This window comes from Chrysoperla carnea, chromosome 5 (assembly GCF_905475395.1).
Source record: "Chrysoperla carnea chromosome 5, inChrCarn1.1, whole genome shotgun sequence".
Classification (NCBI taxonomy): Eukaryota; Metazoa; Arthropoda; class Insecta; order Neuroptera; family Chrysopidae; genus Chrysoperla; species Chrysoperla carnea.
Genome location: NC_058341.1, coordinates 58,201,707 through 58,226,494, shown reverse-complemented (window position 1 = coordinate 58,226,494; position 24,788 = coordinate 58,201,707). Strand labels below are relative to the sequence as shown.

At 29.7% G+C, this 24,788-nt stretch overlaps 1 protein-coding gene across 1 annotated transcript in view; it reads left to right on the top strand.

Annotated features, from left to right (window-relative positions):
* LOC123301674 (sine oculis-binding protein homolog) overlaps window positions 1-24,788 on the top strand; it is an 88,172-nt gene that overhangs the window by 50,328 nt on the left and 13,056 nt on the right. Inside the window, exon 2 of the mRNA XM_044884522.1 lies at window positions 6,554-6,797. Coding sequence (XP_044740457.1) covers window positions 6,554-6,797 — 244 coding nt within the window. The remainder of the gene's footprint in view (window positions 1-6,553; window positions 6,798-24,788) is intronic.

Below are 24,788 nucleotides of genomic sequence, written 5' to 3'. Positions count from 1 at the left end.
CATATTATATTATTATTTTATTTAAAATAAATACTGGGTGATTTGTTTTTATAAGTGCAGTGTTGTTTATCAATCGTTAAGAGTGGTTAGGTTGGGTATCACCATTGTATAATTTGAAAAAGGTTTAGATCAACAAGGAACACAATTATTTGAACCATTTAAGAAATTCACGTTGATTGATTTCAAATCTTATTCAGACAAATCGTCAAAAAAAAATAATAGAAAAGCTGAATATTGATACAAGAGATGAATTATCTCTTCCTCATTGTGATAAATCGTGCAGCAATCGTAGTGCACTGTAAGGCTCAAACCCTCATTGTACTTTCCTCTCAGTCAGTCATAGAAGCTCTTGAAGCACATAGAAGAAGTTTGCGACAGCACTTGATCATATATGTCTTGCAGTAAAACAAGTACGTTCCTTTCCCCATTTTCGTTTAACTTGACGATCACAAATAGTAAGCCTGCCTGAAAATCATCAGCTTTGCAGTTTCTTGGTGGTCTGGCTGCCATATTAGGTTTGCAATGTATTCCCCAACAGCTAATTCACAGAGGATCAACGGTATTATTCCACTTTATAAAGAAGATAATTCAAGCTTAAGTGAGATGGGTTGCTTGGCTATCAGATAGTATACAGAGAGGGCCACTTTAATCTATTGTGGATAATATATCGTTTTGTAGCTAATCAATCAAAAAATATTTTGAAAACAAAAGTTGCATAATTTGATAGGGAACATTGAATCAATATGACATCTCTAACGTAAGAGATAGGATAACACTTCAAATTAGAAAGTTGATCCTCATGGAAAACTAATATTTTTTTATTTATTTAAAACATTTCTTCGAAAATCGTTAGCTTTCAAAATATGTCATTATTTTTCTCTTTCAAAAATTTCAAGCAATTCCACGTCGAATGCAAAAAAAACGTATCTTTCTAGCACGTCTGGAAGTGTCATAACTGCTCACTGCGTCAACTTACACCACAGAGCCATATTATGTAAACACTTTTGCTGTAGCCGTCTAGTGGCAAGTAGCGGAACTATCTTTTTTACAATATAAGCTTTATAAACCAGCATACGAAAACAATAATCGTCTTATATGAAATACTTTACGCTTTACGAGCTTTTACGAATTTTAATACTTTAGAAATGATCAAAATAATTAACAAATTGCACAAACAATTTCAGACTCTCGTAACTTCTCCGTTTTACTGCTTTTTCGTTTTTTTTTCGTGACGTTCTTTAATACTGTTAGGTGTTCTTAAAACAATTGAAGTTACCTTCAAATCTCAAACCGTTTAATCGCTAGCTTCACTGCATACTCCAATCTCCCAAGTACTCTTAGAACAGCTTAACCTAAATGTGTCATATTTTTCAAATTTTTTGTTAATGATAAAATAAATCTACCTTATATTCTAAAATGAATCACATAGTGTGAAGTACAAATATTATCTTTCAAAAAAAAAAACTACAGTAAAATCTGATTTAACACACCATCTAACATGTATAATTTATATGGACAACATTATTTTTTCACAAATAGACATCTCAAAAGATATATTAAAGACCTTTTGTAAAGTTTGGTACACAGACAAAACAGATGAGCCATCACGAATAATTGATGTTTATCAATTAGTTCAAAGGAAGTTTCACTGTACATAGAAAATATAAATTTTCATTATTCAAATTTCATGTTTGTAATTATAATTGTGCATTCGATACAGAATGGTCCAGGTAATACGGTCATCGAATTTTGAGAGGTTTGTATATCTTGAAAATTCACGTTGACTTACTGGAGGAAATATTTTATAGTAGAAAAAAAACCAGTCACGATTAGAAAATTGTAAATAATAGGCTCAGCGAATTTCTTATTCTACCACATAAGCTATTGATTATGTCTTAAAAAAACGGGGCAATAAGGAACTGCGGCGTCCATGGGTTTTTATTAGAGGAATCGTTCAATGGGTTATAAAAAGACTGCGCAGTGCTATTAAATGAGAGAGAGCAAAAACATATAATTAAAAAAGCATTCTTTTTGTTTTTTTCCAAATATCTCGTAAACTGGGCAAAATTTCAAAAAATTTTATTAAAAATTTTTTAGAAGTATTTTTTAAATATTAAAAAAAAATTCATACCTAAACAATTGCTGTTTCACCTGAGAGATAGTTATAGGGATTGCATCAGACAAAAAACGAAATATAGCCCTTTCAACCTAGCTTTTTTTTCGAATTTCATACCTCGTGCGCATTTTATTGTAAAAATCAATGCTTTAGCCAATGAAAAAATATTGAAATTACATCAATTAATTAAAAATTAACCGAGATATAGCCATTTCTACCTGACTTTTTTCGCATTTCACCCCTCGTTCGTATTTTATTGTAAAAATTTTTGTTTTACTCAATGATAAAATGTATTTTACGTTTATTATTTAGAAATATATAGCAATATATAGGAATTTACAGTAAGTTTCTATTTTGACCGTTACTGGATCATTCTGTATCATATTATTGGAAAAGATATTCTAGTGAATATATAAAGCTATCGTAACATAACATATACACACAACTTCGAACCAGAGCCAACATTTGTAATTATTTGTGATGATGTTAAAGTCTCCAATTCCGTGGTCTCCAATTACCTTCTATTCCAAACAAACTATACACACACATACACACACCACCTTAATGTACCTCTAGTTGGTATAGCTTGTTCTATGAACTGTGTACCAACAGACACAGTATGTTTAGGTCTATGGCCAGACGTAGTTTTTGACAATCACTGAAGATTCGAGATACTGTTGGCGAAGTCGTACCTTTACCCTTGATCCAAGCTATCGTAGAGTATCTTCCACGAGTATACTCGCCAAAGTTAGCCGAAGTGACTTGTTCAGCACTACACTCTCGCCTTACTTCGCAAGTATTTCATTGCTTTGGCTGACATCGAAGTGGCAGTTGCTGCAACTGTACGTATAGCTTGCACAATTAATATAATTTAATTGTACAAAAAAATATAATTTAATAGCAATAATTATCTTGTTTATTGAAAAAACATTTATTGAAATATTTCAATTTTGCCCGAAAAATAATAGTTTTCAACGTATAGGTTAGGTTAGGTTAGGTTAGAGTGGCTGTCCTGGAGTGGTACACACTTAGACCATAGGAGCTGTTGGAGCTGTTTAAAATCAGCAGTAGTCAAAGAGAGGTTGGCTCAAATAAGTGCATCTCCTCATGGCAAGAGCCGTGCAGGGACAGAGAAAATGAGACATCGTCTCATTTTTCATCATTTGTCATCATTTTTTATTGATTTGCAATAGTCGTGATACAGTGTCAAGCCCAACACCATACAATTTTTTAAAAAAATTTAGAAATTTTTATCATTTCTGTTAGCTGCTATAAATTTTCCAGGTTAACTATATTTAACATGTAAAAGATAGGAATCCATACTATTTAAAATTGCATAACATTTTTGAGCATTTAATTGCTCGGAGCCTAAATAGCATATAATTGACCTTTTAGTTTATAAAAAAACAATATACAAAGATTACTTTTTGATGAATATTTAGTCTTATTCAGAAATAAATTGTACAAGCGAAAATATTGTTCAATTTACCTGCTTGCTGTGGCCATGTGCTGCTTTGCTAGGTATACTGTGTACACATGTCAGCAATATACCTTATGATACTTAGTATGCGTTGTAGCATTGTCAGATTTACGGCTAGTTAATTACATTTGTTTTGACTAAGCCACCAAGTAACCACGAGAATGTGGAGATAAAACTCGCCTGTATTCATATGGACGCCTTCTGTTGTTTTTGACTCGGGTACAAAAAATCGCTTCTTAGAGAAATCGGACGAGGCGATGCTAGGGCAAAAGAGACACCAAAAAGGATAACATCTCCATTCTCGTGCTTTGTCCAACTTCGTGCTTCTACGAGAAAATGAAGGAGGCATAAAAATTGATGTTTTTAAGGTGTCTGACAATATACTTCATACAATTGTAAACTTACTGCGTATTTGAAAACTTTTCGGGTGCCCTGAAAGAGAAGTCTCTGCTCTCCGAAGAGGAAAGAATAAACAACTCCAACTCAAATTCGTAGACGTTCAGGAATAACTGTCAAATATTACATTTGAACCTAGACCTAATACAATATTATTCCTATTTCATCATCAGCATAGTTTATTCCCTTATATTATTTAGCAAGGCTATATTATAGCTAGCTAGCTTCACATTGTAATTTAATGCCTCATATGCTCGCACGAAATATGAAACGACTCTGTAAAATAAAACATACCTACACTTACATACATACATACTTATTGGAAAATAGTGAATGTTGAGAAAAAGATGTTCAACTAAGAAAAATTGTTCTATGATTTTCTATGAAAATATTTGACATATATAATATACTGCATGTGACCAGAGTCGTGTTTACCTATGGAATATAGTATGCGCGCCTTGTAAAGCCCTTTTTTGCAATACTTGTAAATGAAAAATCAGAAATAATTTATGAAATCAAATATTATTATCCCAATATTCCTCATTTATTTGTAAATAAAAGCAATGCTGTCTGCTACAATAGTTTTTTTGTCATAATTGTGCGGTGGGCCATCTTAGGCTTTGTAAAACCTGATATATCTACGAAACAAAAATCTCTAAATAAAAACAATTAACAAATTTATTTTTATGTTATTCTAACAATTTTTTAAAGTAAAAACATGAACAATTTTGCAAATTAATACAAACATTTTTCTTTATAATTTCGTAGGGATTTTGGGCCTTCTTACTTACGCATTTTTGTGGATCATCTTACGAGCCCGTGTGGTGGACTTTTATAGGAACTATTCCCGACGACAATAACTACCAGTTGCGAGCGCAAGAAAACACGTTTTTAATGGGAGTTTTTTTGGGAAGAATTTTACATAAATATACAAAACGTACACATATGGGGCATTTCTTTTTTCTCTTTTATTATTATACTGCGTTTTTAACTACTAACATCATATACGCAAGGCATTTCTTTAATTTTAAGAACCCGTTGTCCGATTTCAAAAATTTGATAATATGGTACTGCTCCTGCAGGCGATCGACTGCAGGTCCTCCAAAAAATGTGCCTGGCCGTGAGCACCATATCTCTAGTTTGGATTATCTAAAATGAAAAAACCCCAGAAAATTTATTTAGTTGATAGATGAATATTTGCAAGTTCAAAGTCATCTAAAATATTGAAATATTTTTCAGAAATCTTATTCCTTCGATTAATGAGAAATATATCTAGATTGTGTACAAATTTGAGACCAATCTGTCGAGTCCTTTTGTAGAAATCTTGCTCACTGCCTTTGAAAATGTTGTTTAGAGAAAAACGTGTTGAAAGTTTCAGAAGACGTTTACACTCAGTTCAATTTGTTTTTTTTATGCGTTTATCTTCGTAGAGATTTCTCGGATCAAATTTCAATTTTCAGAGAATATACTAAAATATATTTTTATACATTCCGAAATTGCAAAAACAAAACCGATTCTTTGAAAATTTAACTGAATATAGCCCCTTAAGAAATTCAAAATAGAATGCATGCAACGCTTAGGTTCTTCGGAATACTCTTGGTGTAACTTTGCATTAAAAAACGGTTGTTACATTAAAAGACACGCCAAAAATATTATGCATACGAGGTTATAAATCGTAAGCAATTTGCAACGTTTCTGACAAACACTCAAGCAAAGATGGCGGATTACTACATTTGATATGAACTTGCAGTTTTCATCTCTGACACTAGCTGAACATGAGCGCAAAATTTTAACTTCGAACTTTTAAAAGTATCAAATTTTGAAAATAGACCATATTATGCGAAGGTACCTTAGGAATTGTTAGAGGTCTATGTGGAAAGTACTTTTTTATTCAGACTTATCAGTTGAGTTTGAAGATCTTCAACTTTTTTTAGTTTTTAGGTCTTTAACAACACTGAGGCCTTACAGGCAAGAGTTCAAGATGTAAATTTCTAGTAATTATTTTAATTCGTATAAGGCATCTATACATAGAACACGATGTATTAGATTTTCTTAGCACTTATGTTCCTAACATCCCTTAATCTCTATAGGCGCATCTCTATAGGCATTAAGTAACACGCTCTTATAAGCTTCATAAGTTAAGTATGTTAGTATGTTTGTATGTGACGAAAACTTTGAACAAGATTTTGACCCCCTTCAAAACGTCGGATTAACTCGAAATTTGGCATACTTATTGAGGGCTGATGACCATACAATGATTTAAGTTTATTAAATCTCCACACTGTGCCAATAAGTGTTTCCACTGTTTGAAGCCGTGTTTTTCAAAATAGGTGCTATCGCCCTCTTGTCGGCACGAGAGGCCCACAGCGGGCGGTAAGGCTAATTTGTAATTTAATATTAATTTATTTGTATACATTAAAACATAAAATATCGGGTAAAAATTACATATATGTATATTAAGGGAGCGCTGAAAATAATTGTTTCTCAAACTGGGCTGTAGATGAATTAAGTTTGAGAACCTCTGGTTTATAGTTAATAATAATTTATATTTTATTTCACAGGAATTTGCTGAGACTGCTATGAATGAATTGTTAGGATGGTATGGATATGATAAAATGGCACGGGATGATTCATCATTATTACAAGGTTTACCACCACCATCGAGTGCAGCATCTTCAACGCGTATGTCATCAAGGTCACGTAAACATTCATCTGAACCATTAACATCAGATCCAGATTCATCTGATGATGAAGCGTTATCAATTCATCGACGGAATCGGCTTAATGATAAAACACAATCAACAGGTAAAAACTTTTTTATCAAAAAGTTTATATTTTATCTCTTTATTAGCTGAAAAGATTTATGGTGATTGTAAATCAACAGTATTGTAAAAAGATTTTGGTTTATTGCACGGTACATACATATAAACCAAACACATGCTTTGTAGTCAAGTAATGAGCTTTTTAGCTTTAAAATACATCGCAATTACAAAAATATATAATATATTGTGTGCAAGTGATGCTTATAAATTTGATAATATAGATATCGCTCTTCAATCACCAATACTCTAACTATAGTCGTCTCTGTTCATCAAATGATTGATCTTCGATGAACTCGTTAAATTAAAATTTTGACCTACAAATTTTTTGTGATTTTTTGAAATCTTTGTTAATCAAAAAATGTATTTGTAAAGTTTAATTGAAATCCTTAGTATTATTCAATCCTTCCATATCTCCTTAAATCCCGAAATAATAGTTCTAAGTGGATATTAACCGATTGTATAGTTTTCGGCTGGTTATAATTACACTATAACATGAAAATACAATTAATTAGATCTAATTACATGAAAATTGAAAAAATAATTAATTTTTTATCTACTTGTTATGATTTTCTTTAGATTAGTTAGTTAGGTAGTTTCCTTCAAAAAATATAGATAAAGAAAATATTTTTCAATTTTAATGAAAATATTTTATTGAGATAGCTTTGACACAAAATTGTATTAATTTGAAAATTTCTAAGTAAAACATTATCGTGCAAATAGGTTTTAAATTTTAGCCCTGTGAATTGCATATATCGAAACCCATTATTCGGAACTTTTATTCTATTTAGGCTATTCGCACCATCGCGAGTTTCCTTTCCATGACAACGATACACTACTTTAATTATAGAATTGTATGGATGTATATTTAATTGTATGGATTGCAGTTTTGACTTAGATTGAAAATTTAATATTATTGTCTCCTTATTAAATAAATAATTATGATAATTTATATTTGAAAAATTATATTTGTGCAATTTGATTTCTTATTTTCACAATTTTTAATGCATTAAGTTTAATAAATTAGTGTTTTTCAATAATTTTAATTTGACATTTTCTATAACATTAACATGTAAAGAACTGCTAATTAGTCATAACAGCGTCCTTTATCGCCAAAATTTTTCACTGGAAGCGCTGGCATCCTACCATGACTACGCACATCAATATTCAATTCTTTCAGCATCTTGAATTTAGATTATTCATAAATTAAATCTATACAACAAATCCTCTTTAAATTATAGGTCAAGATTCAAAAAAACCATCCATATAGATTTATTGAACATCCGATGTACGGTTGTAATCATACATCTAGAAAAACTTAAAATTTATAAAATTTTTGCATTTAAGTTGCAATATTGCAAAAAACATTTATCCGAAACTGCTCGAACTTCTTGAGCTTGTTGCCAGTAGTCAGTATCTAAATAAAGTTAATTTAAGCGGCAAGCATTAATTTTAGTTCCCGTGGTAAATTCATCAGTTTTTGTACTGAATAAAACATAAAAAGAAGGGTCCGATTAACTTTGTTTTCATCATAAATCCGCCAATTTTTATGCAAATGACTGGAATTTTTCATTTCCAAGGTTTTTTATTGTACTTTAAAAAGTGTACGATATACTTTTTCAAAAAATGTCAAATTTTTTTATTATTTGACGTTAAATACTACGAATTTCAATCGCCAATAACTCGGAAAGTGTCGATTTTTATTAATATGTTTCAATGACACTTTTTGCTTAAAATTCATTCCTTTATCGATTCCCGTTGTCATTTCCTGCATAAATTTTTCCACCCCCGAGTAGGGGCGGCTTCCACCCTCTGGACAAGATCGCACAAATTTTTCTTTTTAACTTCTTTAAGTAAGCTTTAAACAATGCAGTCACACAGTTTTTATAAAGATTCATTGACTGTTCTTGGATTTCGAGGTATAATTCTTACGGCTCTCCACTATACCTAACAACTGCTTATAATATGAAACCATAAGTTTACACTGATTGTGTAAACACAAGAGGCACTTGCCCTATTATTAGAACGCTGCTACGATTCTTCAACGAGTTTCACCTTAATACTTTATATAAAAATATTTTTTTAAATGTAATTTTATTATTTTGAATTGTTGATTCATCATCTCATTCAAGAGCAAGCAATAAAAATGCTTGGTTTGCTTTGCGTAGCGCATCACATAGCTTGATCGCGCGTCAAATTAATTATATAAATGATGATATTTATGCAGACAATATAATATTATTAATAATATAATATATAGTTATTAGACAAACTCCTTACATATCGAGGTCGTTCAGTAATTTGATATAAAATTGGAATGAAGCCATTAAAAATGTGTGTATTGTTTATATTATTAATTTTCTAAAAAGAAAGTTATGCTTTTCACTCTGAAAATTCAAATATAAATTTAAATGGTATTTTAAAAATGGCAATACTGATGTTATTTGTGATTGTACGGTACATATAACCAAATACATGCATTGTAGTCAAGGAATGAGTTAATTTTTGCTTTATAATAACTAATAATTGTGTGCAAGTGATGCTTATTAATAAATTTGATAATATAGATATCGCTCTTTAATCATCAATACTCTAACTTTAGTCGTCTCTGTTCATCGAATGAAAGAACTGCGATGAACTCATAATTAAATTAAAATTTTGTTTTTATATCATCGACAACCTTATATTTTTATACCATGTATATATGAAATATACATAGTATATTAAGTTTCGTCCCAAGTTTGTAACGCTTAAAAATATTGATACTACGAAAAAAATTTTGGTATAGGTGTTCATAGAATCACCTAATTAGTCCATTTCCGGTTGTCCGTCCGTCCGTCCGTCTGTGGACACGATAACTCAAAAACGAAAAAAGATATCGATCTGAAATTTTTACAGCGTACTCAGGACGTAAAAAGTGAGGTCAAGTTCGTAAATGAGCATCATAGGTCAATTGGGTCTTGGGTCCGTAGGACCCATCTTGTAAACCGTTAGAGATAGAACAAAAGTTTAAATGTAAAAAATGTTCCTTATCAAAAATTAACCAACTTTTGTTTGAAACATTTTTTTGTAAACATCACTGTTTACCCACGAGGGCGTTAATTATGTACAAATTTTATAGTATGTATTAATATCAAAGTGAGTATCTTTTGTTATTTACGTGACGTCAAAAAAACAAACGAGTGCGCATCAACACTTGCGCATTATATGAGAAAATCAGTTAAATATGTCAGATATGTATGTATGTGAAATGTGACAGAGTTATCAACACTGCCTATACATGGTATTTCAACAATTAACTCAGTCAATTGTTTGTTTTCACTTGTTTAATTTATTTTTTAATATTTTTTAGACAGTTTTTAATCCTTCTCTCTAGATTTTTTAATATAGAAATATCTAATTGAAAAGGATAACCTGTATGATTCATAATTTTTTCTGCCAACTTTGAACGCTAAAATAATAATAAAAAGTCCGATGACCTAGGAACTTTTGTGATCTTTGGAAACTTTGTTAATCAAAAAATGTATTTATAAAGTTTTATTGAAATCCCTTGAATTATTATTCGTAAAATTGATAGTTTTTTGAATTATAGCGTTTTCAAAATCACACACTCTCAGCCCCAACTTAATAACATTAACAAAATATTAACAATTAATAACACTTTAAAATTTAACTCGAAATCTGTGCTTTGTTTTATTACCGATAAAATTTAATCAGAATGTTATAGAACTGATTATCCAAGGTCATATTCACCACAACATTTATTATATTTATAATATATGTATGTATATTAAATCTATGTTGAAAATTTTTATCAAATTTCACATGGAAATAATAAATTAAAATTTTCATAAAAATTTTTACGATTTTAAAAAATGCCTAATTTCTTTGTAACAAAAAATTGCAATTATTATTAAATATATCAATTAATAAAATTAATTATTAAAAATATATTTTTAATTCAATGAAACGATCAATGTTAAAGTTCATTTAAACAATTACTAATAAGGCAACTTGTGAGATGTAAAAGTTAAATGTTTGTCAAATAATCGAATATTATTATACATGTATAAAGTACACGTAATGCAAGTTGTCTATTTATTAATTTTGTAAGCTAATGTTAACATTAACCATTCCATTGAATTAGCAAATTATTGTTTATTAACAAATAGAAACATTTATACCACTAACTCATGCCTTACTAATGATATTTGAGATCTAAGAAACATTTTGCATGAGGTGTTAATAAAATGCGAGCGGATTCTTTCATTTTTATTAATTTGTAACATCTTTGAGTAATGCATATCCATTAAAAAAGCGACCTTAAATTCGTTCAATTATTTATTATATATTCAGAAAACTAGTCTTATATATTATTACTCTAGCAAGTATTTTTCTGTCCTATTCTTATCTTTCTTATTTATTTATCAAATTCCATGATTCACCCATCATTTTCAAGCTTATTATGTCTAGAGGTTTGACTAAAAATATTATACTCACGGTCTAAAAATGTACATGTACATAAATTTAAATAATAAGTTTATCAGGCAAACATGTTAGTTCTACAGATGCTCTCCTAATACTCTTGACATATAATACTCAAAACATTATAAGGCAAACATGTTAGTTTTTACAGATGCTCTCCTAATACTCTAGACATATAATAACTACTTCTGGGTCACGACGAAATTCTGGATTTCTGCTTTGTCTGTTTGTCCATTTAGACATAGGTTGCGGGTTCGAATCCAGGCAGCGGCAGTGTGAACAATTTATAATTAATGGGAGTGCAGAATTGATCACATTGTCGTCGCTAGGATAAGAACGAAGTAACCGACTCCACCCACATCAAAATGTAATTGTAAATATGTTTGTAATTAAATAAATAAAGGTTAACAAATAATGATGTGGGTGGCCTCTGTTATAGGCGTATATGTCAGAGAAACGGAGGTTAAACCCCATTTTTATTATTAATTACTACTTTGAATACGTGTTCCCCTAATATTAATTTAAGAACTTCTGATTTTTTTCACCACTTTTCCACGAAATTTATTGTTTGTTACCACGCATTTGAGAAGCAAATTGACTGATTTGGTGAACTTCGTTTTGGAACACAATGTATAAGTTATTCAACATTTTGTTGGGCTGTATATAATTTCAATCAATTTTTGTAAAAGTAAATTATATGAGGTGAATTTTATCAATTCAGCTTAAATTTCCAGCGGAACAAACCCTTGTGGTTTTTATTTTAAACTTTGAATTAAAAATTCGCAAAATCTGTTTGCATTAAAATGATTAATTTATAATATACATATATATAATGGAATCCTATATAAAGTTATATGAAGAACACAAAAATGGTTCTTATATTTGATTCGTTTTCATATAAACATAAGTAAAATAATATGATAGAGATAGATAGATACATCATACATCATACAATACACAATACATATATAATAATACACAGGTAATTGGAGCTTTTTAAGAATCACTATATATGACTATTTGACTATTATAAACAATATATTATTCTATAGTACTGTTAAAAATATAATATACAAGATATGTTGAAAAACCTGTTGAAAAAGTAATTATACCATGTATATATGAAATATCTAAAGATATACTAAGTCCTAAGTGTGTAACGCCTAAAAATATTGATGCTACGAAAAAAATTTTGGTATAGATTTTCATAAAATCACCTAATTAGTCCATTTCCGGTTGTTTGTCTGTCCGTCTCTTAATACGATAACTCAAAAACGAAAAGGGATATCCAGTTGAAATTTTTTACAACATGCTCAGGACGTAAAAAGTGAGGTCAATGGACAACCTAAGTCAATTAAGTCTAAGGTTTGTAGGACCCATCTTGTAAACCGTTTGAATTCGAACAAAAGTTTTAAATATAAATGTTCCTTATAAAAAAAAAAAATTTTTTTTTTGAAATATTTTTTCGTAAACCTCACTGTTCGTGAGGGCTCAAATTGGACGCAAATTATATAGTATGCATCATATGTTGTTATATGCATGATATGGTAGAGTGGCTAACTTTCTTTACTTACAGGACATAAAAATACAAACGATTACGTAATCAACATTATGGTATTTCAATAATTAACTCAGTCAACTGTTTGTTTTCGCTTGCATATGTCTATTTTTAACCACCGAGCCAAAAATAGGGGTGTTAAAATTTTAACCGCTTTGTGTGTGTACCTGTCTGTGTCACTGTCTGTGGCATTGTAGCGCCTAAACGGAGAAACTGATTTAGAGTTATCTACGTTATAGTATTCAATACTCTTACCTTCACTTTTTCCACTAATTATTGGATTCTTACTTTTTGTGTGGAACCCTAATTTTTTTGAAAATAAAATGCAGCCCATGTTACTTGGTGATAATGTAGCATTCTATAGGTGAAAGAATTTTTTAATCGGTTTATTAGTGAACTCCAGGTTATATATATTTTCATACAAAATTTCATCTCCTATTTCATCCTTTTTTGGGATGAAACGCAATTGCAATATCGTTACAATGCAATTGCGTTTCTATCGCATTCTGTAAAATTGTGAAATTAAAGTAAAGTAAAGTTTGCTCTTACAGCTGAAAATGCTTAAAATATAAAATACGATATAAAACCAACAGAACTTTGTTTGAGTATTTATTCCGAAATTATCTGGGGTACAAACAACAGGCGTTGCTTAGGTAATGTTTGTCTACAAAGCAAAGTCGCATCTATCGAATGTACGTACATTCGATAAAAACGCAATTGCAATGTCGTTACAAACTAAAATCAATCTCTTTCATAGAAGTAATGATTTTGAATGACTTAACTTCAATGATTTTGTATCAATGAATTCATATTTTCAATTCAATCCCATTCTATTGTAAATACAAATATTAAGCTGAACTTGCTCCAATCATTAGACAATTTTTTGAAAGTATTTTTACTTTATTTCAATATAAACGGCCAATTTCGAGATGTTGTTGTCATTATTTTAATTTTTTTTTCAGTGTAGATTTAATTTTGGAAATTACATTTTCAGCTCTTAAACAATTAGAGAACATTGCACATTGTTTATTCGAACATTCAATAAAATGATTGTCGTATATACTTACTATAAATATATATATTTTATAATCAACTTTATTTTATACATATTAAATTACATTATATCCATTTACAGTATATAAAATTAGTTATTTACTAGTTTCAATTTATATTTTATATTAGCTATATAATATGTGGGTATGTATGTATGTACGAACGGAATATTGTTTATAATTTTACTGAATTTCATTTTAGAAAAGATCGAATAAATCTAAAACATATAACCTTAGTAAGTATAGAATGGTTATTGTATAACGGTTACAGTATTTAGGTTTCAGATAGTAGCGATAATACGATGTGATGTTTTAGTACAAGAGACGGTATGAGGTCGAACTACACCCATCCGATAACCAGATGAAAAACATTTTTCATGAAATTTTATTGATTTTTAAACACTTTTATCATAGCTTTTCGATCGAAAAGTTTTCATGGCTATTTTTAATTAAATTAATTTTAATTAATTTTTTCCATGAGCAGTTTTTTGCAGGCAAGTCATGGACTAAGAGCCAGCGCTTGCCAGACATACGTTAAAGTATAAAAGTTGAAATTTTTTTTGCGTATTCTCACTGGTGTAGGGACCAATCTTTGGGGGTTACAAACCTTGACTAACGGTTCCTTCGGTAGGTAGCAGGTAATCAGGGGCGCAGTACCCGAGCTCTCTCACGTTAAAGTATAAAAGCTGAAATTTACACAGAGTGCTCAAATGACCATTTTAAGTCAATATTGAAAAAGACAGATCAATCCGAAGGGGCTAACACTCCCCCAGACGTGGTAGAAGGTCAAATGCAAAAATACACAATTATCTACATTTTCTTCCATGATTATGAACTTATTTCACTGCAAGAGTTATTTTATTATTTAAATATGTTCAGTATCACGTACTGAATGTAAAAGCACAAAATCCTTACAAAACTAAGCGGGGGAAGTGCCTCCATTTTAAGAAAAACCGTTTTAGGCTATATCCCCATAACCGTGCGCTTTAGACCAAAAATGGTAATAACTTTTATTGTAGATAATTAAATTACCTACTTTTTTGTAAACAAATTTTTTTTGTATCACTAACCGTTTATGACTTATACAACTATGACGATTTACTTATTGAATATTTGACCGATATGTCTTCTAATGTTAGTTGGATGGTTTGAAATGTCTTTTTCAATATTGACTTAAAATGGTCATTTGAACACTCTGTGTGAATTTCAGCTTTTATACTTTAACGTGAGAGAGCTTAGTTAAGGTTTGTAGGCCCCAAAGATTGGTCCCTACACCAGTGAGAATACACAAAAAAAATTTCAGCTTTTATACTTTAACGTATGTCTGGCAGGCGCTGGCTCTTACTTTATCAATGTCATTTTTTTCGTAATTAAATTATCTTACTTCTGATATCAATTTTGATTAGTTCACAGAGCGGTGTAGATCTGTTCATACCATAAGTCAATATAGGTAACTACATCGATCTGTTAACCGAGCGAAATTGATATCAGAAAAAAGATAATTTAACTACAAAAATCTTTGTATAGGTCGACTGCAAAAAACCGTTCGTAGAAAAAATTGAATAAAAATTAATTTAATTCAAAGTAGCCATTAACACTTTTTGGCAGAAAAACTATAGGCATGTTTAAAAAGCAATAAAATTTCATAAAAACTATGTCTGGTTAGCAGATGGGTGAAGATCAAACTTATAATATGTCTCTTAGACTATTTGGTACACGGTGATAGTGATACTCCTGAACATAGTAAAAGATTTATGGTATATTATAGATAAGCAACTGTTATATCATTCGTCTTCCATGGCGCTTCAGTTTGTTCAGTGAGCTTTTCAAAAACCGAATTCAAAATACTGTAATGGAGTTCTCGTATTCACAATTCTCAATTTGCTGTCTTTATGCATAGGATTTATAGGTTCAAGCCTATGGCGCCACGTTGTTAGAGAATCCCAGTCTCTGCGACAAGAGGTTATTAAATTTTCCTAATAACTTTTCTTTATTAATATTATACTTACGTAAAAAGATTTATTTTATAATTTACTAACCATGTAGACCATGGGACACCACGTTTTTTTAAATTATGAATACATATCTGAAATTTCGTGAGTGCTTTCCTTTTAACGAGTCAACTAAACTTTCTTCTAAGACTTTTTTCGAAAGTTTACTTCACTTTTTTATTTTATTTAAATGTGGAATACTTTCGGTAAACCGGTTAAAAATCTTTTCCAGAGTTTTATTTACAGAGTTTTGGGACAGACTTTGCGGCCAAAAAAGAAAGAAATACTGTTTTTAACTGAAAAATATTCCTTTGCGACTTGCTGATAAAAATCACTCATACAAACGCATTAATTTATGGAAAAACGTTGTAAATGCTATAAAAACTACTTTTGTCTTCTATATAGGTTTGATATATTTCCTGATAGGAATTAAGTCTATATATTGTTTGATGTCACGGACAAATCAGTACCGTCTTTTAAAGTTGCGAGGCCCAAGGCACAAGATAAATGGGTGCCCATGTAAAAAAATTTCTTCTAATGTTGGTGAAAACTACTTCTAAAAATGGTTAATTGAAAATTATTATTATTCAGAAAATCAGTAAGCACAGTGAATATATTTTGAAAGATCTCTCTCTAAACGACCAAAGAATAAGTGGGCCGAAAAATACCTATGTCAGTAAAAACGTGATAACAAAAGGTCAAAACCAATATTCAATCGATGACATTTTCCATAATTTAATCTATCGATACACAACAATGCATTTTATATTAATCACGATTTCCAACCTCTAATATTTATTTATTCCTCTTAAATTCACATAATAATAAAAAGTCAAAAGTAGTTAAGCATGTAATCTTTTATACATGAAATATATAATTACGAGTAATAAAAGACAATCATATTACATACCAAGAGTCACTGACTGACTGACTTTCAAGATATTACACACTTAATTTATTTATTATATACTTTTAAAATTATTTTATTAATAAAATAAGTAAGTAAATATTAAAGGCAGGTCATTTTAAATATACAAACGCGGATCCATAGATGGATAATCGAGGAGTCGACATAAAAGCTTCGTTTCAAGATTTTAGATGATATGTCAATCATCAACTGATCCAATTGTTAATCGTGCGGAGACAATATTTGCATTTTTATACCATGCATATATGTAATATGCAAGGTATACTAAATTTAGTCCCAAGTTTGTAACGCTTAAAAATATTGATGCTACGAACAAAATTTTGGTATAGGTGTTCATAAAATCACCTAATTAGTCCATTTCCGGTTGTCCGTCCGTCCGTCTGTGGTCACGATAATTCAAAAACGAAAAAAGATATCAAGCTGAAATTTTTACAGCGTTCTCAGGACGTAAAAAGTTAGGTCGAGTTCGTAAATGAGCAACATAGGTCAATTGGGTCTGGACCTATGGGTCCGTAGGACCCATCTTGTAAACCGTTAGAGATAGAACAAAAATTTAAATATAATAAATGTTCCTTATGAAAAAATAAACTTTTGTTTGAAACATTTTTTCGTAAACATCACTGTTTACCCGTGAGGGCGCAAATTAGGCGTAAATTGTATAGTATGTATTATATAAATTGTATATGTATGTGCAATGTGATAGAGTAATCAAAACTATTTATGCATGGTATTTCAACAATTAATTCAGTCAATTGTTTGTTTTCACTTGTTTAGGTTGAAATTACCTTATAAATCATCACGTTTCATCAAGGATGTACGGAATTTTAAATAAAAAAGGTGATTTTTTTATATGAGTTTCGCTAAGTCTAAATTAATTCTAAAAATTCTAGATAGAAAAGGGGGGGTGTGTAAGTTGCCCGATTATTTAAATAAATATATGTTTTCAATGACTTTTTAACAATGGTTTTATGGTAAAACGGTAAATCAGTAGGTAGTTGGATGATATGTTTTCAAAGAGTTATCAAAAAAAAAACATATTTTTTCAATTTTGATGATGAATTATGTTATTAACTTGACAATATAAGACGAAAAGTAAGAATACAATTTTTCGATAACTGGAATAATTTTCAAAGTATCGAAAATTGAAAATTTTGTTTAATTATTTAGCTTTCGGTATTTCGTAAACCAAGGTAGATATCGAAAAATGTTACTTTTATTTTTCGTCTACATTCATAAAATTATAACAAAATTAATCATTAAAATTGAAAATAAGATAAAAATAATTTCAACTCTAAATCTAAAATCGCCTTGGTACTCGTACCTTTAAAAAATCGGGAAAATTTTTTTGTCTCCGGTTTGTATAAAAAATTGTTTAAAATATTTGGGAACCGAGAAATAAAAAAATCAAGAACCTTTCAGAAGTGGACTAGTATGTTTCGAAAATACTGACTAAATTCCTCATCGTCTTCTAGATTCGTGCCTTAGCAAATGACGTTAAAAACATTCAAACTCAACCAACATTTTTTATCTTTGGATTATTTATAGCCTTAAGACGCCAAAAACATAAACATCCAGCTTCTTGGTCTTTCATACAATATTTTATGTAATACCTCACAAAATAACGACTACTCTAAGCGTTAAATGAACACGATTTTTGCAATTTTTTTGCTTGGGTCAAAATCGGCTCATAAAGTACGAAAATTGAGTTCCTTTATCAATTAGACGCGTAGTTTTTGATATGTCGTACAAAATCGCTTACAAAGGATGAAATTTCGGAGTGTGTTTCAGTCGATATCTCAGAAAGGTGCCATTCTAACACAAAATAAAATCAGAATTTCGTGGTTTTAAGGATCAGTAAGCAACGAAAAAAACTAAGAATAAAATTAATAATTAGTTAAAAAAATGCTTATTTTTTATATTGCCCCCTCCAAAAACTTTTCGAGATTCGCATTTGATATAGAGAAAACTAATTTTATTATGATTATTATATTGAAAACAACAAAAATGAACTAATAAAAATATATTTAAATATTTTCGTAATAAAATCTAAGATTAGATATCAATAATAAATATATATAAATTGTATTTTTAATAGAAAAAAATGAAATTTTGTAAATTTTATTTAGAATATTGTACCTTAAAAAATATCTCATAAATAATAAAGACACACATGTTTAATCGGCAACCAGCAGCAAAATTTATTTTTTTTCTTTAAATGCGTCTAATCGTCTAAGCAAATTCAACATTTTTTTCCATTTATTGTGATTAATAATTTCCAATAGATGTAAATTGAAATGGACGATTTAATAATACAAGCAACATCTTTTTGTTTCTCTCATCTTTGTATTTTCTCTAATTTTCACCTAAATTATTTTACACCTAACGAAAACGTGCAAATAAATCCGATTTCATTTCTGGGTCAAAATTATCTCCTATTATAAAAAGAAAACTACGTTTTTTAAAAAATCGATTGAACAATTATGTCGTTAATTTTTTTTTACAATTTTTTTAAATATTAAATTCAGACAAACACTCTACTTTCAGCTTTTTCACAATTGTTGGCTCGTCAAAAGCTAGAATAATTATAGTAGATCTAGATAGTATGGAACCACAAAAGTAACGATTATACATTTAAAACTTTTTTTTGTGGTATTAAAAATTTTATATTACGACTCCATAATAATATTTGAATAATAATACTCGAATGTAATTAAAAACCAATCAATTTTTAATATAAATATTTTAAAATCATTTATCAAAAATGTAATATTTTAATTATAATAAATATCCACATACCTGTGCATAAATATGATTGATTAAAAAATTGTATGTACAAATTTTAAATTTTATGGTTTTTATTTTAAGAAGCAATATTATTTGTTGTTTCATGTTAAATGAATCACCCTATCTTTTGAACAACAAGTAATTATTATTTATGAAAAGTTTTACACAATTCATTCGGACTAATTTGGAATTTCCCGATTTTTATTCATAAAATTCAAAGTTGTAAATTAAAGCACAAAGTCTATCAGTTACGGACGCATGTACATCCACCTGCAACCGCTCTTAAGAACCAGACGTACTGCATCCATATCTGATTTCAATAAAAAAAGAAATATTAAAAATAAATTGTGTGTAGCGGCTCTGACGCACGATTGGAGTTTCCTCCTTAAGTTTTGTATGGTGGGCTGTGTCCGTCAGGTTGTTGTCAGTTTAAAACTATAGATGCTTTGTCTGTTATGCGTATTATGTAGTATAGTTTATAAATTGTAAACCGAAAAAAAACCCGAAAACGATATAAGTAGGCTTAGTAGCCATTTAGTCATTCTGTATCGGTGGGTAACAACTACGCTGTGTAATGTGTCCATCAGGTTTTGTAAGTTTCAAATAATCGATGCTTTCTCGATAGCACATAAGTATACAACTTATACACACGCATTACTAAAGAGTGAAAGGTGCGCACAATAGGTTGCGTACGAAAAACTTAACGACGAAAAATCATTTTTTTCGTAACGTTGTTAGTTCTTATACCATTATTCGAATTTAAACTAAAATTTGCAAAATTTTGATCGTGCACTGGACCTACATTAGAATACTACAAATGGATGAAGCAGACCGTAATTACTCTCTCTACACAAAGTTACGAATCGTCACAGTATTTTTATATCATCTTGTATAATTCATACTGATTAACTTTTTTATACGGCATATTCTAGGGCGAATTGAAAATTTGCGTGGCTCTAAGCAAATACTACTTAAGGGTCTGCCTAATTACGCAACTTATTCATGAATGTATTTTAGTGCAGTAAGTCTAAGTACCTATATAGTAAGGATTAGGTGAACCAACATCATCACATCAGCCGCCTGGTACTCCTACTATTACATCACATCCTAGTAAGCGAATTCAATCCTGATGAAATACTATCGTTTCTCTCTTCAATGTACTGATTCGTGGTACCTACCAACAACTAATATAACAATGTTTTATTTCTAATGGATGTTTTTTAGACTAGGACACAACGTAGTATCTGCGTAAGCTTAACTTATTTTCTTTAAAAATATTTTTTAATAAAAGATGCTCATGACCCACCACCAATCACCGATAGTTAACGTATTCTCAAAGTATTCTAATAAGTAAATAAGAATTATATACAAGATGGTCCAAGTTGTAACAAAAGGAGTAGATCAAATATACTTATTTTCGGGGGAAAATTCCTTTCTGAGATATAGTGTGTTGGAATGTTGAAAGAAAAAGGTTATTTTGATGAATATTGATTGCAAAATGTCGAAGCCAAGAATCCTATAAGATTTAAGACTTATGTTAATAAATTAAGAAAACTATTAGTTGAGGTATGGGTGTGCATCAACTCGTTTCGAGAATTTTAAGAAAGACAAAGTATGAAAACATGAAAATATTTTCATCTGAAATTGTTATGATAAGTAAAATCGTCATTACAGTCGAGGGACCTCTATTCCGTCTTGTTTTAAAAACTTTTTCATCTTAGAGGTCTCCCGATTGTAATTCAATTTACTTATCATAACAATTTCAGATGAAAATATTTTCTTGTTTTTTTTTTTGAAAAAACTTTTCAGAGCGCGATTCTGTAATTGTCGGGGTTTTAGTTTTCGAACTTTATTTTATTGTTAAAAGTTTTTTATTTTGTGATTTTTAGTGAATCTTAAGTACACTAACTAATTTGTCACTAAAAAGAATAATCGAAATCGGTTGGCGTGATATTGAGTTATTCGTCACTTTTTCGTCCACATACTTAAAGCAAATTTAAGACTTATATGGTTTCCTCATGGATACCATTGACAGATCTGGGCCAATTTGAAATGGGACCACACGAGAAGCACCAGCTTTCAAATGAAAAAATTTAATCAAAATCGGATCACCCAGTCGAAAGTTCTGAGGTAACAAACATTAAAATGTGTAATAAAGTAGGCATCTATTGTCTTTTCATTCAATGAAAAAATCAGATGAGTCAAACAAACAAAATCTAATAGGTGTAATAAGCATTTATACTTATTTTAACGTTATCTATTGGTCTATTTGATGAAGAACTGCTGTTATGATTTAGAAAACTGGGCAATTAAGCTACTGAACTGTATTCTTCCTTGACTTACTTACTTCCACCATTGTAGTAAAAAAATGTTTTCACCATCCCTTTCTATACTACTTAACTTATTCGCAATAGGAGACTGAGTAAACAATTTTTCAAAAATCCATCATTGCAATAGCTATATTTTCTCTCAGAAATACTCCCTAAAGGATACAATGTTTATAAAAATATAGTAATTAAAAGCTGGGTAGAATATTTAAAAAAAAATTAAAAAAAAAAAAAACTGCATATTAATGTAACAAATATTTGTTATCCTTTTCTAACGAATATATTTTAAAATAATAATTACTCATATTACATCATTATAAAATTCTCTATTACATCTTTTAATAAATAATAATAATGCTATTATTATTTTATTATTATTATTATTATTATTATTATAGATTTAGAGAGCGTACAGCTTTAGCTAGCTAGCTCTAGCTAGAAGAGCTACATTATTGTAAATTTTTCCTAAAAGTCCTTAATTATTTATTTTCCTTAATAGATAAGATCGATTGCAAATTGTATAAAATATAATATTAGATGATGATGCATTTTATTATTATAATTAAAAACTATTTAAAATAATAAGTTTTCTTAGAAAAGTTGTGAAGAAAATGTTCTTATAAATATACAGCATGATTTTATAGTTATGCAATACGTATATCATCTACCAGTAACATAGATAGTTAAGGTTGATCGGACAGTACACTGTGAATAAATTATGAAATTTGATCAAAATTAAAATTTATCTAGAAATATACTTATGTATTCTGATTTTGATTCATAAAGTACATAATTGTTATACTATGTATATATGAAATATACATAGTATAATAAGTTTAGTCCAAAGTTTGTAACGCCTAAAAATATTCATGCTACGAAAAAAATTTTGTATAGGTGTTCATAGAATCACCTAATTAGTCCATTTCCGGTTGTCCGTCCGTCCGTCCTTCCGTCTGTGGACACGATAACTCAAAAACGAAAAGAGATATCAAGATGAAATTTTTATAGCGTACTCAGGACCTAAAAACTGAGGTCAAGTTCGTAAATGAGCAATATGGGTCAATTGGGTCTTGGGTCCGTATGACCCATTTTGTAAACCGTTAGTTATTTTTGTAAACATCACTGTTTACCCACGAGGGCGCTTATTGGGTGCAAATTTTATAGTATGCATTAATATGGGAATATCAGTGTGTGTGTAGCTATTTAAAAGTGGATACCTTTTTTTATTAACGTGACGTCAAAAAACAAACGATTGCTTCATCAACACTGTCTATACATGGTATTTCAACAATTAACTCAGTCAATTGTTTGTTTTCCCTTGTTTTACTATATTAATAATCATAATTTTTAAACTGTATATCATGTGACCTAAAACACGAACGAGCGAGTCCTAATGTGATGTCATATAGGCAAAAACTGTCGGTTCAGTGTAAACAGCTGAGTACATATATGTCAAATTTAACTGTGTTCTCTGGTCAGTGCATTTCATTTGTACCTATTTATTTATTAAAATGCAAATAATATCCACTAAGCACATGATAAAACAAGTGAAAAGAAACAATTGACTGAGTTTATTGTTGAAATACCATGCATAGTCAGTGTTGATTTCTTTATCACATAACACATACAAAAATGTATAGACAGTGTTGATGCGCAATCGTTTGTTTTTTTGACGTCACGTAAATAACAAAAGATATTCACTTTTAAATAGACACACACACAACTTATATTCCTATAAAACATACTATAAAATTTGCACCTAATTAACGCCCTCGTCGGTAAACAGTGATGTTTACAAAAAAATGTTTCAAACAAAATTTTATTTTTTTATAAGGAACGTTTTTTACATTTAAACTTTTGTTCTATCTCTAACGGTTTACAAGATGGGTCCTACGGACCCAAGACCCAATTGACCTATGATGCTCATTTACGAACTTGACCTCACTTTTTAGGTCCTGAGTACGCTGTAAAAATTTCAGCTCGATATCTTTTTTCGTTTTTGAGTTATCGTGTCCACAGAAGGACGGACGGACGGACGGACAACCGGAAATGGACTAATTAGGAGATTTTATGAACAGCTATGACAAAATTTTTTTCCTAACATCATTATTTTTAAGCGTTACAAACTTGGGACTAAACTTAATATACTATGTATATTTCATATATGCATGGTATAAAAGAAGGTAAAAACTGATGAGTGCAAGTCTTAATACAGTGACAATTGTGGTAAAAGATTTTATGACATAATAAAAAAAAAAAAATCACTAATTTCAATACTTAAAACAAAAAAAAATCAATTGTACCCGACTAATTAAAGATTTATGAGCATGGTAGTGGGGACACAAATTAAAAAAAAATATGTTTTCAATTTTAATGGTGAATTATGTTATAACTTGACAATATAAGATGAAAAGAACGAATAAGATTTTTCGATACCTGAAGTAATTTTCAATACATCGGTAATTGAAAATTTAGTTTAATTATTTAGCTTTCGATATATCGCCAAGCCAAGGCAGATATCAAAATATTTCATTCATGAATTTAAGTTATAACAAAATTCATCATCAAAGTTTAAAATAAGGTACAAATAATTTCATTTACAAAACTCTTCGTCAGACTTTTTTTAAATTTTAACGTAACTTACGAGATTTAGTGTTTAACTAGCGACCCGCCCCCGCTTCGCACGGGTGCAATGCTGATACTAAATACACTACAGAAAAACTGTTAAATTTGGAGTAAAACAATCCCCCTTTCCCTATACCATGAAGATTTCCTGCTATTTTTGGAATATCTAAATTCATACACTACATTTTTACTTATTTACTTTTTACATTTTTAACTATTAACCTCAA